General features: G+C 37.1%; 1 protein-coding gene across 1 annotated transcript in view; it reads left to right on the forward strand.

Moving 5' to 3' along the window:
• CCBL2 (cysteine conjugate-beta lyase 2) overlaps positions 1-15,214 on the forward strand; it is a 98,510-nt gene that overhangs the window by 28,768 nt on the left and 54,528 nt on the right. Inside the window, exons 2-3 of the mRNA XM_006898232.1 lie at positions 9,836-9,894; positions 11,757-11,901. Coding sequence (XP_006898294.1) covers positions 9,836-9,894; positions 11,757-11,901 — 204 coding nt within the window. The remainder of the gene's footprint in view (positions 1-9,835; positions 9,895-11,756; positions 11,902-15,214) is intronic.

The following is a 15,214-nucleotide window of genomic DNA, read 5'->3' on the forward strand; positions in this document are numbered from 1 at the left end:
AGAGACAGTGCGATTGGCACAGGACAGAGCCGAGTTTAGGGCTGTTGTACATAGGGTCGCTATGAGTCACAAGCGACTCAACGGCACATAACAACAACAACAGTTTCAGCAAGATTGTGTCATCTGCATAACACAGGTCCTTGACGAGTCTTCCTCCAATCCTTATGCCTCATTCTTCCTCATAAAGTCCAACCTCCCAAATGATCTGTTCTGCCTATAGATTGAAAAGGTATGGAGGCAGGATGCATCCTTGATGCATTCCTTTCCTGATTTTGAACCAAGTATTCTAATAACTGTTTCCTGGCTTAAGTATAAGTTTTTGCATATGCACAATCACATGTTCTGGTATTCTCATTCTTCTCAAGGTTACCCACAATTTGTTGTGATCCACACAATCAAATGTATTTTCATAGTCAGTAAAATACAGCTAGACATTCCTCTGGTATACCTGAGTTTAACTTGGGGAGTCCAAAGTCACCGTGAAGGAAAGGCAATCTACCCTGAAAAACTAGATATGGTAGGTGATTTAAGAATGCATGAGATAACAATGTAATCCTATGCAGCACTGAAAAACAAGAAACTCAGGAAATATTATGCAAAATGGATGACCCTAGAGGACATTATGCTGAGTGAAATACTCAGTCATAAAAGGACAAATATTGCATAGGGCCACTTTTGTAAAATGGGACTGACACCAGGATTGAGGGAAGGCAGAGAAAGAGGGAAAGAATGATGTTTACATTGAAACATATGAGGAAGAGCATTGTTTAAAGGGGATATATGATTGGGTATTGTTATGCCACGAGTCCAGAATGAAGGCTGAACAGTGGAGTGGACTTAGGGGGAGGGAATGTATAACAATGAAAGAGTTTTTCTTTTGCTTTTCAAGAAGAGTGAATTGGGAGGGGAGAAAGGAGGGAAGGGAGAAAAGTACAACAATGAATGTCGGGAAACCCTAAGTCTCTGTAAACTTTCATTAAAATTAATTTTAAAAAATAAAAGAATGCATGAGAAGAATGGGAAACAGAGATAAGACTGAATATACAACATGTTTTTTCAACAAGACCAGTACTTTTACCAGGAGGGAGAAAATTGGTGCTTTGATAGAGGTGAAAAAAAATCATAGATACTACAATGGCATGTGAACTTGTAAAGCTAGGACATTCCTGGGGGGAAAGTTGTAGTTAATTGGGAGTGTAGTTAATTGGTAAGTGACTAGGACAAATGGAGGAGAAAATTTGTATAAAACTTCTCTAGGGGCAATGACGAGGAAAAATTGTTGAGTAACTCTAGTATAAAAGAACCCTATGGAAAGGGAGATTATGTATATAGCTACAGAGATGAGAGTGAACATAGCATATTTTAAAAGTGTAGAAATTATTGAAGCATAGAATTGGAAGAGAGGAAGTACAGAGGATGAAGTGAGAGAGAAAAAGCATGTTTGGACACATTGTAAAGAAATGAAATCTGAAAGTACAGTTGTCCTTGTTTTGTGCCATTGAGTTGTCTAAGACTCATAGCAACCCTGTGTGCAACAGCTCTGAACCCTGCGCTATCCTAAGCTGCCTCACTGTCTCCAGCACACCTGTCCCAGACACACCAATACCCCAGTTAGGTGTCAACCCATCTGATCCAGAATCGTCCTTTCCAGTGCTGTCCCTTCACCTTTCCAACAATGATGTCCCTCTCCAAGGACCTTAAGTATCTAAGTATTTTAGGTAAAATTGATGTTTTTGTCTAAGTCCTCTTTTGCAGGCTGTGCTTACTTTTTTATATGTGAGTCTGTTCTTGCATTTGTAGTCACATAGTTAACCAATCATTAAGGGATACAAATTTTTAATATAATTTTTAATTGTGATTTTAACAGAAGTTTACAGAAAAGTTATATTTCCATCGATTCATTATTGCACATTTTACCCCTTCTCATGTTTCCCCCTCCTCCAGTTCACTTTAAAAAATATAAATATATATATTCAATGTTGCACAATTGCTTCCTTCCCCTGCTACCCTGAGACCTCTTTACAATGCACCTCTTATTCTGGGCCATTTTCATATGTATAATGCCTAATCATATATTCCTTTGAAACAGTTCTTTCCTTCATCTGTCCCAATCCAGTGTTCATTATCTATCCACTCTTATCTTATTCTCCTCCCAACCCCCCATGTAAGACCTGCTTTATAACAGTGGTACTTTGCTGTATTTGTACATTTGTTACTGAGATACTGTTTTAGAGATAGCAAAGGACATTTGTCGAAATACCTTTTTTCTATCATGCTGGATTTTTGTTTTGTTTTAAAATTGTTGTCTCTAGAATAGCATCTCATTCAGGTGGGAATTTAATTGTCATACTATTTTGGAAGGCAGTATAATCTTTAGAGAAATTGTGTGTGATTTACTTCACTGGAGTTGCAAAGACTGAAAATGTGAGCATAAAAGATTTTTTTTTGTCTTATTATTGAGGCTAGAATGAGAACAATAGTCTATTTAATAACCATTATCTCCCTCTTAGATAAAATTAAGGATAATTAAGTGTTCTGGGATTCCCATTGTTCTCAATGTTAACCATAATTTGTTATGGTCTACATAGTCAAATGCCTTTCCATAATCAATAAAGCTACTAGACATTCTTCTGGTATTCTGTACTTTCAGCCAAGATCTATTTGATATCAGCAATAATATCCCTGGTGCCATGGCCTCCTCTAAGCCCAGTTCAAACTTCTGAACATTCTCTGACAAAGTACTGTTTTAGATGCTTTTGGATAGTCTTCAGTATTTTGTTTCCATGTAATATTAATGACACTGTTTGATAATTTCCACATTTTGTTGATCTGAAGTCTCTCAACAAGATGGACTGACACAATCACTACAGCAGTGGGCTCAAGTATGTCAGAGATGATGAGGATGGCATAGGACAGGACAGGGTTCAGATCTGTTTTTTGTAAGGTCGCTATGAGTTACACTCAACTCAATAGAACCTAACAGATTAATTAAAAATAAATATTCCATTGGGGGTTTTTTTGCAGAAATGCTGCTAAACTTTTTTTCACTCAGTAAACACAAACTAATACAGTATTTTAAGAGGAAGCATGAACTTAATTTTAGAAATTAAAAAACTGAGACATTTTCTATTTTAATACCAATATATAGTCCCTTGATCATTGTGTCAGGATTGCATCCTTTCTCCACATGTATTCAAAATGAATCCTGAGCAAATAATTTGAGAAGCTGGACTCTATGAAGAAGAATGTGACATCAGCATCAGAGAAAGACTCATCCATAACCTGTGTTATACAGGGTTGTATCTCAGTATCAAGAAGACAAAATTCCTCACCATTGGACTGATCATGACATAGAGAATAGACTGAAATTTGCAATGATTTCCCCTTACTTTATCCACAGTACCCTTGGTACCATCAGTCAGGAGCTAAGATGTGTTGCTTTGGAAAAGTCGGCTGTCAGGATCCTCTACAAATTACTGAGAAGCAATAATACCAGCTTGAGGGCTAAGGTATGCCTGATTCAGGCCATAGTCTTTTCAGTGGCTTGCTGTGCATCTGAGAGCTAGACCATGAGTAAGGATAACAAAGAACTGGTGCCTTTAAGCTGTGCTGTTGAAGAAGAGTACTGAATTCCTTATTGACTGCAAAAAGAACAAATAAGTCTTATAAAAGATGCATCTAGAGTGCTCCTTGGAAGCAAAGATGTCACAGCCTCATCTTAAATACTTTAGGCATGCTATTAAGAGAGGCTTTTCCTTGGAAAGGGGCATTGTGCTTGGGAAAGTGGAAGGAATTTAAAAGAGAGGAAGACCATCAATGAAATGGATTGGCATAATGCCAGCAGCAATGGATTCAAGTTTGTTAAAAATAATAAGAATGGTACAGAGTAGGACAAGATTCAGATCTGTTGTTCATATGGTTGATATGAGTCGTACTTGACAGCACGCAGCAACTAACAATAGCAATGATCCCTAGAAAAGCCTTAACACTTGTACGTAAATAGAGATGGTAGATTGATTGATTGATTTTTGCGTATATGTGTGTGTGTTGTAAGAAAAATTTATATCTACAGTTTGCCAGCTAGACCCAGTTTAGATGACCCAGATTTTGGTGGCAACCTCCATCGGGAGCAAGTCGAGCATAGGCCCTCTTCTTTCCATCAGGCCTAATCAAGGTTTTGACTTTGACCATATCAATGCCATAAAGTTTATTTACAGCTTGTTTGAGCTGGTGCTTATTAGCCTTGACATCTACAGTGAACACAAGTGTCTTGTTATCTTCTATATTCTTCCTGGCTGTCTCAGTGGTCAGAAGATACTTGATGATGGCATATTGTTCAAGCTTGTTTCTCCTGGAGGCACTCTTCCAGGGGTATTTGGGCTGCCACTGGAGTTTCAGCATCTTAGACTGCCAGAAGATAGATGTGTTCAATCCTGCTTCATGCTCACAGTATCTGCTATAATTATTGTTATGGTCACGACCTTATTGAAGGTCTTCATATCTTGCTCTTACTTCAGTATTCTAAGGATGATGCCCTTTTCCAAGGACTGGCTCCTCCAGATAACTTGTCCAATGTCTGTGAAATGATCGCTTGTGCTTTAGTCCTCTAAAGTATACCCTAGCTACACTATAAAAGGTTTTGGGTTTGTTTTGGTTTGGTTTTTTATTTTCTTTCTTTAATTGATATTATAATGAAAGTTTACAGAAAACTTAGATTTCCATTCATTCACTGTAGCACATGTTCCTCCCTAGAACCCCTCCCAGTTCACTTTCTCTTTAAAAAGATTCATTGTTGCACAATTTCCTCCCCTCACATCCCAGTCCACTTTGCTATGCACCTCTTATTCTAGACTATTGTCATGCAAATAACACCTAATCATGTATTTCTTTTAGACTTTTCTTTCCCTCATCTATTTAAATGCAGTGTTCATTATTTATTCCTCTGTTCTTAGTTTTCCCCTAATCTCTATGTCAGTCCTGTTTTATAACACTGGCATGATGCAGTATTTGTCCTTTTGTGACTGAAATATTTCACTCAGCATAATCTCCTCCACGATCACTCATTTTGTATAATATTTTATGAGTTCCTTGTTTTTTTTGTCAGTGCTGCATATTATCCATTCATTTGTTGATAGACATTTGGGTTGCTTCCATCTCTTCTATTGTGAACAACACGGCAGTAAGCATGGGTGTGCATATATCTGAGTGGCAGTTCTAATTTCTTTAGGGTATATTATCAGTAGTGCTATTGCTGGGTCAAATAGTATTTCTATTTCCAAATTTTGGAGAAAGTACCACACTGCCTTCCATTGTGGTTTCACCGTTTTACACTCCCAACAACAGTGAATAAGGGTTCCAATTTCTCCACAACCTTGCCAGCATTTGTTATTTGCTGCTCTGTTGAACTTTTGTTCAACTATTCTTACTGAGATGAGATGATATCTCATAGTTGTTTTGATTTGCATCTCTCTTAAAGCTAGGGATTTTGAACATTTATTCATGTGTTTGTCATCTGAATGTCTTCTTTGGTGAAGGGTCTATTCATATTCTGTGCCCATTTTGCAATTGGATTGTTCACCTTTATCTTGTTGAGGTGCTAGATATTAGCTAGCCCTTTATCAGATATGTCATTACCAAATATTTTTTCCCAGTCTGTGACTTTCCCTTTTACAATGTTGTAGAAGTTTTTAAATGTGCTTAGGGATTTGATTCTTAGAAGATCTCATTCATCTATTTTATTCCCTCCTGGTTGTAGGTTTTTTAGGATGCTTGGGAGACTGTTGATGTTGTGGATTAGGGCTTCTAGGGTTTTTTCAAGCTTTTCTCGGATGAAGTTTATAATCATTGGTTTTAGTCCTACGTCCTTGACACACTTTGAGTTGGCTTTGGTGTATGATGTGAGATGTGGCTTTGCTCGAGTTTTCCAGTTTTCCAATTATGCCAACACCATTTGCTAAAGAGGTTGTCATTGCCCTACTTAACTGCTTTCATCTCCTTGTCAAAAATCAGTTGTCCATAGGTAGATGGGCTGATTTCTGGGTTCTCAATTGTATTCCATTGATCTATGTGTCTGTCATTATACCAGTACCATGCTGTCTTGACCACCACAGCAGTGTAGTAGGATTTGAAATCAGGGAGTGAGATGTCCCCTACCTTGTTTCTCTTTTTCAGAAGTGCTTTGCTTACTGGTGTCTCTTTCCATTCCAGATGAAATTGGAAATTGACTTTTCCATCTTGTTGAAGAATAGAATTGATATTTGTATTTGGATTTCATTGAACTTGTAGATTGTCATTTTCACAATATTGAGTCTTCCTATCCAAGAGCATACTATATTCTTCCATTTTTCCAGGTCACTTTTTGTTTCTTATAGTAATGTTTTGTAATTTTCTTTGAATAGGTCTTTTGTATTTCTTGTTAGTTTTACTCCCAAGTATTTAATCTTGTCATTAGCTATTGTGATGGGTGTTGTTTTTCTTAGCTCCAGTTCTGTATTCTTTGTCACTATAGAGAAATCCAGATGATTTTGGTGTGTTGATCTTTGTATCCTGCCACTTTGCTGAATTGATTGACTACATCCAGTAGTTTTGTGGCTGAGTCTTTAGGGTTTTCTAAATATACTATCATATCATCTGCATATAGAGATAATTTTTCCTCTTCTTTACCAATTTGGATACTTTTTTTTCTTGTCTTATTGTTATCACTAAGATTACCAACTTAGTTCTTGTTGTCAGAGGGAATGCCTTTAATCTCCCTCTATTGAGAATGATGTTGGCTCTTGGTTTTGCATATATAATTTTTACTTTTTTGAGGAGATTTCCCTCTATTCCTATTTTGTTGAGTCTTTTCATCAGTGTTGGGTTTTGTCAAAGGCCTTCTCTGCATCAGTTGATAGGATCATGTGGTTCTTGTTCTTCACTTTGTTAATATGATAAATGACACTGATTGCTTTTCTTAAGTTGAACCATTCTTGCATACCTGTTATGAATCCCAATAAATTGACCTCTAGTTACTGCTTTTGCTATTTCCCAGAGGTTTTCATAAGTTGTGATTTCATTGTCATTTATTTCAAGAAACTTTTTAATTTTTAATTTCTTCTATTACTCATGTTCAGGAGAGGTGTTGTTCAGCTTCCAAATGTATGGGGTTTTTTCTCCTTTATCCTCTTGCTATTAATTTCTAATTTGTAGCATTGTAGTCTGAGAAGATACTTTGTATTATTTCTTTTTTTTTTTAATTTTTGATGCTTGCCTTGTGACCTAAAATGTGATCTGTTCTGGAGAACATTCCATGAACAATGGAGAAGAAGGTACACTGTTTATGTCTATGAAAGCAAATTGGTTTATTATGTGGTTTAATTTTTCAGTGTCTTTGTTGAGTTTCTTTCTGGTAGTTTTATATTTTCTTGAGCATGGTGTATTGAAGTCTACTACTCTATTAGTGTTGTCCATTTCTTCTTTCAGTTTTGTTAATGTTTGTTTTATGTATTTTGCTGGTCTTTTATTTGGTGCATAGATATTTATTATTGTTATGTCCTCTTGTTCTATTGACCCTTTCAGCATTATGTAGTGACCTTCCTTGTCCTTTGTGATGGTTTTTGTATTGGAATCTATTTTATCAGATTAATATTGCTACTGCTGCTTTTTTCTGGTTGCCATTTGCTTGGTATGTTATTTTTAGTTTTTCCTTATCTTTGCTTTTCTGGTGTGTCTCTTGTAGACAGCATATTGATGGTTTTGTTTGGTTGTTGTTGTTGGGGGTTTTTTTGTTGTTGTTTTTTTTTTATCCAGTCTGCTACTCTTTTTTCTACTCAGTGGTGAATTTAAGCTATTCACATTTGGTGTAATTATTAAAAATCTGGGTTTTATTGCTATCATCTTGTTGAGTTCTTTTTGGTGTTGTTACTTTGGTCCGTCTTGCATTCTGTGGCACCTCTGTAAGAAGGATATCTCTCAGTGCTTCCTGAAATGCTGGTCTTGTTTTTACAGACTCCCTTAGATTCTACTTTTCTAAGAATATAATAATCTTCCCAGTTTTGCTGGGTACAATATTCTTGGTTGAAAATTTTGTTCTTTGAGTGTTTAATATATGTAATTCCAGTGTCTTCTTGCTCACATGGTTTCTGCTGAGAAATCAGCATTTGATCTTATTTGCTCTCCCTTATAGGTTACTCTTTGTTTCTCCCTAGCTGCTTTCAGAATTCTTCCCTCATCTTTGGTTCTGGCAAATTTGACTATGATAAGCCTTGGTGTTTATCTTTTGGGGTCTATTCTATATTGTGTTCACTCAGCTTCTTGAATATATATTCTCTTATTCTGCATTATGCCTGGAAAGTTTTCTTCTTGTTATTCTTTCACAATTTTCTCATTGTCTTACCTGCTTCTTCCTGTTCTGGAATTCCTATTATGTGCATGCTTTTCCTTTTGATGGTGTCCCACATTATTCTTAGGCTTTCTTCTTTTTCCTTCCTTTTTGATTCTGCTTTTTGTTCTAGCCAATCCGTGGTGACAATTCTATCTTTTATTTTGCTGGTTCTTTGTTCCATCTCTTCAACTCTGTTCATATGTCTCTCCAACAAGTTGTCAGCATCTGAAATATTGGTCCTCATATCCTGAATTGTGGGTTTTTGTTTTTCCAGAGTCTCTAATGCCTCATTTGTTTTATCTGCATTGTCTTGGATTGTTTGTTTGTTTGTTTGTTTGTTTGTTTTTTAAGTTCCTCTTGGATTTTGCTTGCAGAGTTCTAGAATTCTTCTCATTTTGTCTTTTATCCATTGAAAATATTCAATATTCTTTTGAATTCTGTGTCAGAAAGTTCCATCAGACTTTCTGGCTTTAAGAAATCTATTGATACTGTGTTACTTTTGGGAGGTGACATCTCGTTTTGGGTTTGTGTAGGGTATGTGATAGTCTGCTTCTTCTGTGACATTGCAGTGGTGGAATTTTTCATGCCTGAGGCCTTTACCGGCTCTTGGTCTGAAAACCTTGACTTAAGAGGTCACTACTCCAGAGGAGGGCAGTGTAGCTACCCTACCTGAGTTTTTCCCTGAGCTTTTGACTCAAGGGAAGACTTGTGTTGGTTGGGGAGAGATATGGCCTCTGAATTAGCAATCTTCCCTGTCAGGCAACCTCTGCAGCTAGGCTAGACAGGCCCAAGGCGCCCAGGGCTAAAGTCAGTTCAAGCTCTGGAAGAGAAAATGAAATGGGATCACCTGTGATATTGTTGTCCCTGGTGCAGTTCAGAGGGATGGTAGCAGGTCATTCTCCAGACAGCGTGGTGTCCAGGCATCAGGGCCAGGTCCTCCAAACAGCTGGTCTTCCAGGTAGCAAGCAGGAGAATCCTGGCAGTGGGGCTGCGAAGGCAGGTCCTTCAGGCAGTGGGGCTAGGGCATCCATGAAGTTGTTGGAAGCATCCACATACTCCAGGGGCCACATACTCCAGGTGGCAGATTCAGGGGTCCAGATGGCAGGGCCAGGGCCACCAGGTGGAGGGGTTGAGGCCTCCAAACAGAGGCACCAGGGGCCTCCAGGAAGCAGGGCCTTGTTCTAGTGCTCTGGCAGGAAAACAGTCCAGGCCACACTTAAGAACTTTGTAATATAGGTAGCTAGTTAATCAACTGGAACAGATCCATGGCTGCTGACAACACGTGCAGTCGCTCATTATAAAAACTTTTATTGGTTATTGTGGTGGTATTGAGTTTTTCATTACCTAAGACATATTATTTACGTTATGAAAATAAGTAAAAGTAAGAATTCATCATGATTTTTTGCTTGATTGACGGTTTCCCCCATTATTATTAAAGCAATTAAAAACCCTTTCTATATTTTTACCTTTCAGAAATTGCCTTTGAAATTCAAAAATGCAAAACGAATTGAAGGACTTAATAAAAATGTGTGGTGAGTATTTCAGAGTAAAAAAAATTCATAAGGTTTTTCCTACAAGTTTTTAATATCTTCATAGTTGAGAATATTTCAAATTATCAATAATCTACAAATAAAACCCCTAGTTATAATTCAAAATAAAATATTTAAAATACATGACTTTGTCTAGAATTTCTTTAATTAAATCATAGTAGCATGTTATTGTCTTAAAAATTGAATATTGTTAATGGCTGGATACTTTTTTATGTAACGATATCTAGACTTGTATGAGTAAATAAATTTTCTACAGCCACACCTGCTTTTCACTACATTGGTTGAGTTGAATAGTTACAACAAATCTCCTATGGCCTATAACACCTACAGAAAATGTTTACAGGACCCTGCTTAGGCTGTTAGTATACACTTCCGTTTCATTGCAAGTAGAACTGTTGTAACACTTCATTCCTATTAAATGCTTGCCATTATTATAATTACTAAATTATATCTGTAGTGGATCTGAAAGGAACAAAACAATGAAACTAAAGAAAAATTTATATATTATATATAATATAAGCATTTTATTCTATTAGCCTTACTTTCAGTGCTTCTAAAAATTTTATTTCTTAATTGAAGTATGCATTTTTGTTTCTGCAGTTCAATAACTATTCCCTTGACTTCATGGTAAATTGTTCTTCTTTTTAAATTAATCTGTTGAGTTCATAAGTTTCATTCAGTATTTGTCTAAAAGTATGAATATCAGCTCATAGACACAATTTTGTACCCAGTTTTTGAGGATCACAACCCCACACCAATTCTGCTTTCAGAAAGGCCTACACAATTTCCTGTAATGACTGTGATCTTATTTGCAATTATTGATGTACGTATGCCATTATGAAGAACATATCACATGGCTAGAAAGTGGAAGAAAGTGACCCATACACTGATTTATTCATTTATGAAATGTACCAGGCCCTGTGATAAGCTCTAGAAGCATAGCAGAGAAAAAAGTCAAATTTGGGTAATGCCCTCATGAAGACCTGAATTATAATCCATGATATTTCCTCATTTGTTTTCTATTCTGTAATGGTTGATAAAGAATACAACAGTAGTCAAAATTTTTGAGAGAAGGAAAAGATCTGGTAAAGCATGGATACAATATAATTGAGGTTTTTATCAGTTCAGCTTTTTCTTTTTTTATGTTATGTCATTTTGTGGATGTTGACATTTTTGTTGTTGACTTTTTTTCCCTGAAAGACAAAACTAGGATGATTTTTTTCAACTTTGTAATAAGACAATGAACTGTGGGAATTAGGACTTCTTAGTTCTGTTGTTAGATGCCATCAAGCTGAGTACAACTCATAGTGACTCTATGAACAACAGGTCTGAATCTTGCCCTAACCTGTGCCAGCCTCATCACCTCATATACTCAAGTCCATTGTTATAGACGCTGTGTCAATCCATTTTGTTGAGGGTCTTCCTATCTTTAATTGACCCTCTACCTTTCCAAGCATGATGTCTTTTTCCAAGGACTATCCTCTCCTAACAACATACCCAAAATACATGAGATGAAGCTTCACCACCCTTGCCTCCATGGAACCACCCTTGTTGCATTTCTAAGGCATGTTTGTTTGTGCTCTTGGCTGTCCATGGGATATTCAGTACTATTCTCCAAGACCATAACTCAGAGACATCGATTCTTCTTCTGTAATCTTTAATCCTTGTTGAACTTTCAGATACATAGAATGTAATTGAAAATACCATGGCTTAGATCAAGTGGACCTTAGTCTTTAAACTGACATTATTGTTCTTTAGCACCTTAGAGCAGTACTTGACAGTAGCCTTTGTTCAGAGATAATAGTAATTATTAATATCAGTATGTGTATTTGTTTTAAATTCAGGGTTGAATTTACCAAATTGGCTGCAGACCCCTCTGTTGTGAATCTTGGCCAAGGCCTTCCAGATATATCCCCTCCTGTATATGTAAAAGAAGAATTATCAAAGATTGCAGCAATTGATAGCATGAACCAGTATACACGGGGCTTTGTGAGTATATTGGGATCCTGTGGGAGGTGTGTTCTATAGTGAGATAGATAGATAGATAGATAGATAGATAGATAGATAGACACACACATACATACATACATACATACATACATACATACATACATACATACTTCTGTCACATAACATTAATAGACATTCTGAGACAAAATGACCTAATATGATAATCACAGAAACGCTCACATTTACCTTTATCTTCTTGGTTGAGTTTCCCCCTACTTCCTGCCCCTCTGTAGTACTGTTTTGCTTTTTACTTTACTGTTACAGATAAGATCTTTTTATAAACAACAAAGAAAGAGGAAAATATTCTCATAAGACATGTCTTTTCTCTCTCATTAATATCTTTCATATTTTTAAGAAAAACTACAAAACACTACCACAATAAACAATAGGACTTGACTATGGAAAAATATTCCCTGTTTATCAATAGGAAGACTCAACATTGTGTCATTTTCAACACAGTATCTGGGGCAATGAGGGTATATATATCAGAAATAGTGAGATTGGCTCAGGATAGAGCAGGATTCAGAGCTATTGTGCATTGGGTTGCTAACAACCAGAAGCAATCTACATGTTCAATGCAATCCCAATACAGTTAAATAAATTCATTCTTCAAAGAGAGAGAAGGCAATTGGCAGATTTATTCAGAGAGGAAAGAGACCCCAAAAAAGCAAGCTCTTCTGAAAAAGAAAAATTAAGTGAGAGACATAATATTCCCTGATTTCAAAATCTACTACATAGCCATAGTAACCAAAACAGCATGGTACTAGTACAGACAGACACATAGACCAATAGAATAGAATAGAGAAGCTAGAAATTAACTCATCTACCCACAGTCAATTGATATTTGACAAGAACACAGAATCTATCAAATGTGGACCTCTTCAGCAAATAGTGCTGGCAAAACTGGACAGTGGTCTGCAGAACTCTGAAACAGTATCCACATCTCATGCCACACACATAAAAAAAAAAAAGTCAACTCAAGGTAGATCAGAGATTTATGGGTAAAATCCCAAACCATAAGGATCATAAGAAACAAAATGAGACCAGACTTAGAAGCCCTAGCCTATGGCATAAATGTTGTTGTTATGTGCTGTCAAGTCCTTTCGACCCATAGCGACCCTATGTATAGCAGCTCTGAGGCCTGTCCTGTCCTGAGCCAGTCTCCCTAATTCCAACATTACAAACCCCATTGCCCCAGTTACTGTATAATTTCATTTCATCTGGGGTCTTCCTCTCCTGTGCTGTCCCCCCACTCTTCCAAGCAGGATGTCCTTCTCAAAAAACGGGTTTCTCCTGGCCATGTGACCAAAGTATGTGAGACAGAGCTTCAAAATCCTAGCCTCCAAAGAGAAACTTGGTTTCACTTTCTCCAAGACAGAACTATTTGTTTTCTTGGTAGTCCATGATATGTTCAAGATTCTTTTCCAGCACCACAATTCAAAGGCACTGGTTCTTCTGTCCTCCTTAGTCATTGTCCAACTTTCTGATGCATAGCAAGTAATTGCAAAGACCATGGCTTGGCATAAATAGGCTTATAAATATAGCCAGTAATGTACAACCAAGTGAGGATAAATGGAATCTTCTAAAAATCAAATCCCTGGTCCATCAAAAACTTTTCCCAATATGGTGAAAAGAAAGCCTACAGACTGGGAAATAACTTGGGACTAAAGTTTACAAAATACTACAGAGCCTCCACAAGAAAAAGACTGATAACAAAATTACATAATGGGCAAAAGACAAAATGAATTTATATTACATATAATACACATTGTAATACTTGTAATATACATATTATACAATGTATATTGTACATTGTTTCCAAGAAGAAGACAGAAGAATTTCATGAAATAAAGTATAATCAAGAGCCTATGGTGAGGAAGGAGGAACTTGAAATGATTCTGAAGGAATTGGCAAAAAACAAGGTCCCAGTATTTGACAGTATACCAATTGGCAAATTTCAACAAAAAGATGCTGCCCTTGATGCCCTCACCATCTTGTGCCAAGAAATCTGGAGGACAACTACATGGCTAACTGACTAGAAGAAAGCCAAATTTATTCCCATTCCAGAATGAAGTGACCTGACAGAGTATGGGAATTCCTGAACAATATCACACACAAGCAAGATCCTGCTGAAAATTATCCAAATACTATTGCAACAGCACATCAACAGAGACATGCCAGAAGTTCAGTCTGGGTTTAGAAGAGTATGTGGCATGAAGGACATTATACCTAATGTTAGAATGATCTTAGCTGAAAGAAGAGAGTACCAGGAATGTCTATCTGTGTTTCATTGCCTATAAAGCCATTTGACTGTGTGGATCACAACACACTGTGGCTCACTTTGAGAAAAATGAGAATCCCAGAACACTTGATTGTGCTTATGTGAAACCTATCATTTCGACCAGGAGGCAGTCATCAGAACAGAGCAAGAAAACAAAAGCAGGAAATGTGTATCCCAGGGGTGCACCCTATCTACATGCCTTTTCAATCTGTGAGTGGAAAAGATAATCCAAGAGGCTGGGCTCTATTAGAGAAATGTGGCATCTGGATTGGAAGAAGACTCATCAACAACCTGTGTTATGCAGATGACACAACCTTGCTTGCTGAAACTGAGGAAAACCTGAGGCATTGTCAAAGACTACAGCCTTCAAAATGGATTGAAACTCAACATCAAGAAAACAAAGATTCTCACCACTGGGCCAATTGGCAGCATGGAGAAGATACTGAGCTTGTTAATAACTTCAGCTTGCTTGGCTCCACAAACAATATGCTTAGTACCAGCAGCCAGGAAATAAAAAGATGAATTGCACTGGGAAAAATCTGTTGTCAAGGACCTCTTCAGAGTACTGAAGAGCAATGACGTCAGTCTAGAGATAAAAGGTGTGCCTGATCCAGACCATGGTCTTCACAATTACTTGCTATCAGAGACAAAAACTAAGGATGACAGAAGAAGAATTGATGTCTTTTTTTTAAATTGATGTCTTTGAATTGTGGTGCTGGAGAAAAATATTAAACATACCATGGACTGCTAAGAAAACATAAATCCACCCTGGAGAGGGTGAAATCATGCTGCTCCTTGGAAGCAAGGATTTTGTAGCTCCATCTGACATGCTTTAGGCATGTTGCCAGGAGAGACCAGTCCTTGCAGAGGGACATCATACTTGGAAGGGTGGAGGGACAGCACAGGGGACAAAGATCCTGGATGAGATGAATTGACTCAGTGAATGGGATAAATGAGAGTAGATGTGTAAGAGAATAAAATTGGCATAAGATAGAGGAAGGTTCAGAGCTG

This window comes from Elephantulus edwardii, unplaced genomic scaffold (assembly GCF_000299155.1).
Source record: "Elephantulus edwardii isolate Elephantulus edwardi_28Jun2011 unplaced genomic scaffold, EleEdw1.0 scaffold00224, whole genome shotgun sequence".
Lineage (NCBI taxonomy): Eukaryota > Metazoa > Chordata > Mammalia > Macroscelidea > Macroscelididae > Elephantulus > Elephantulus edwardii.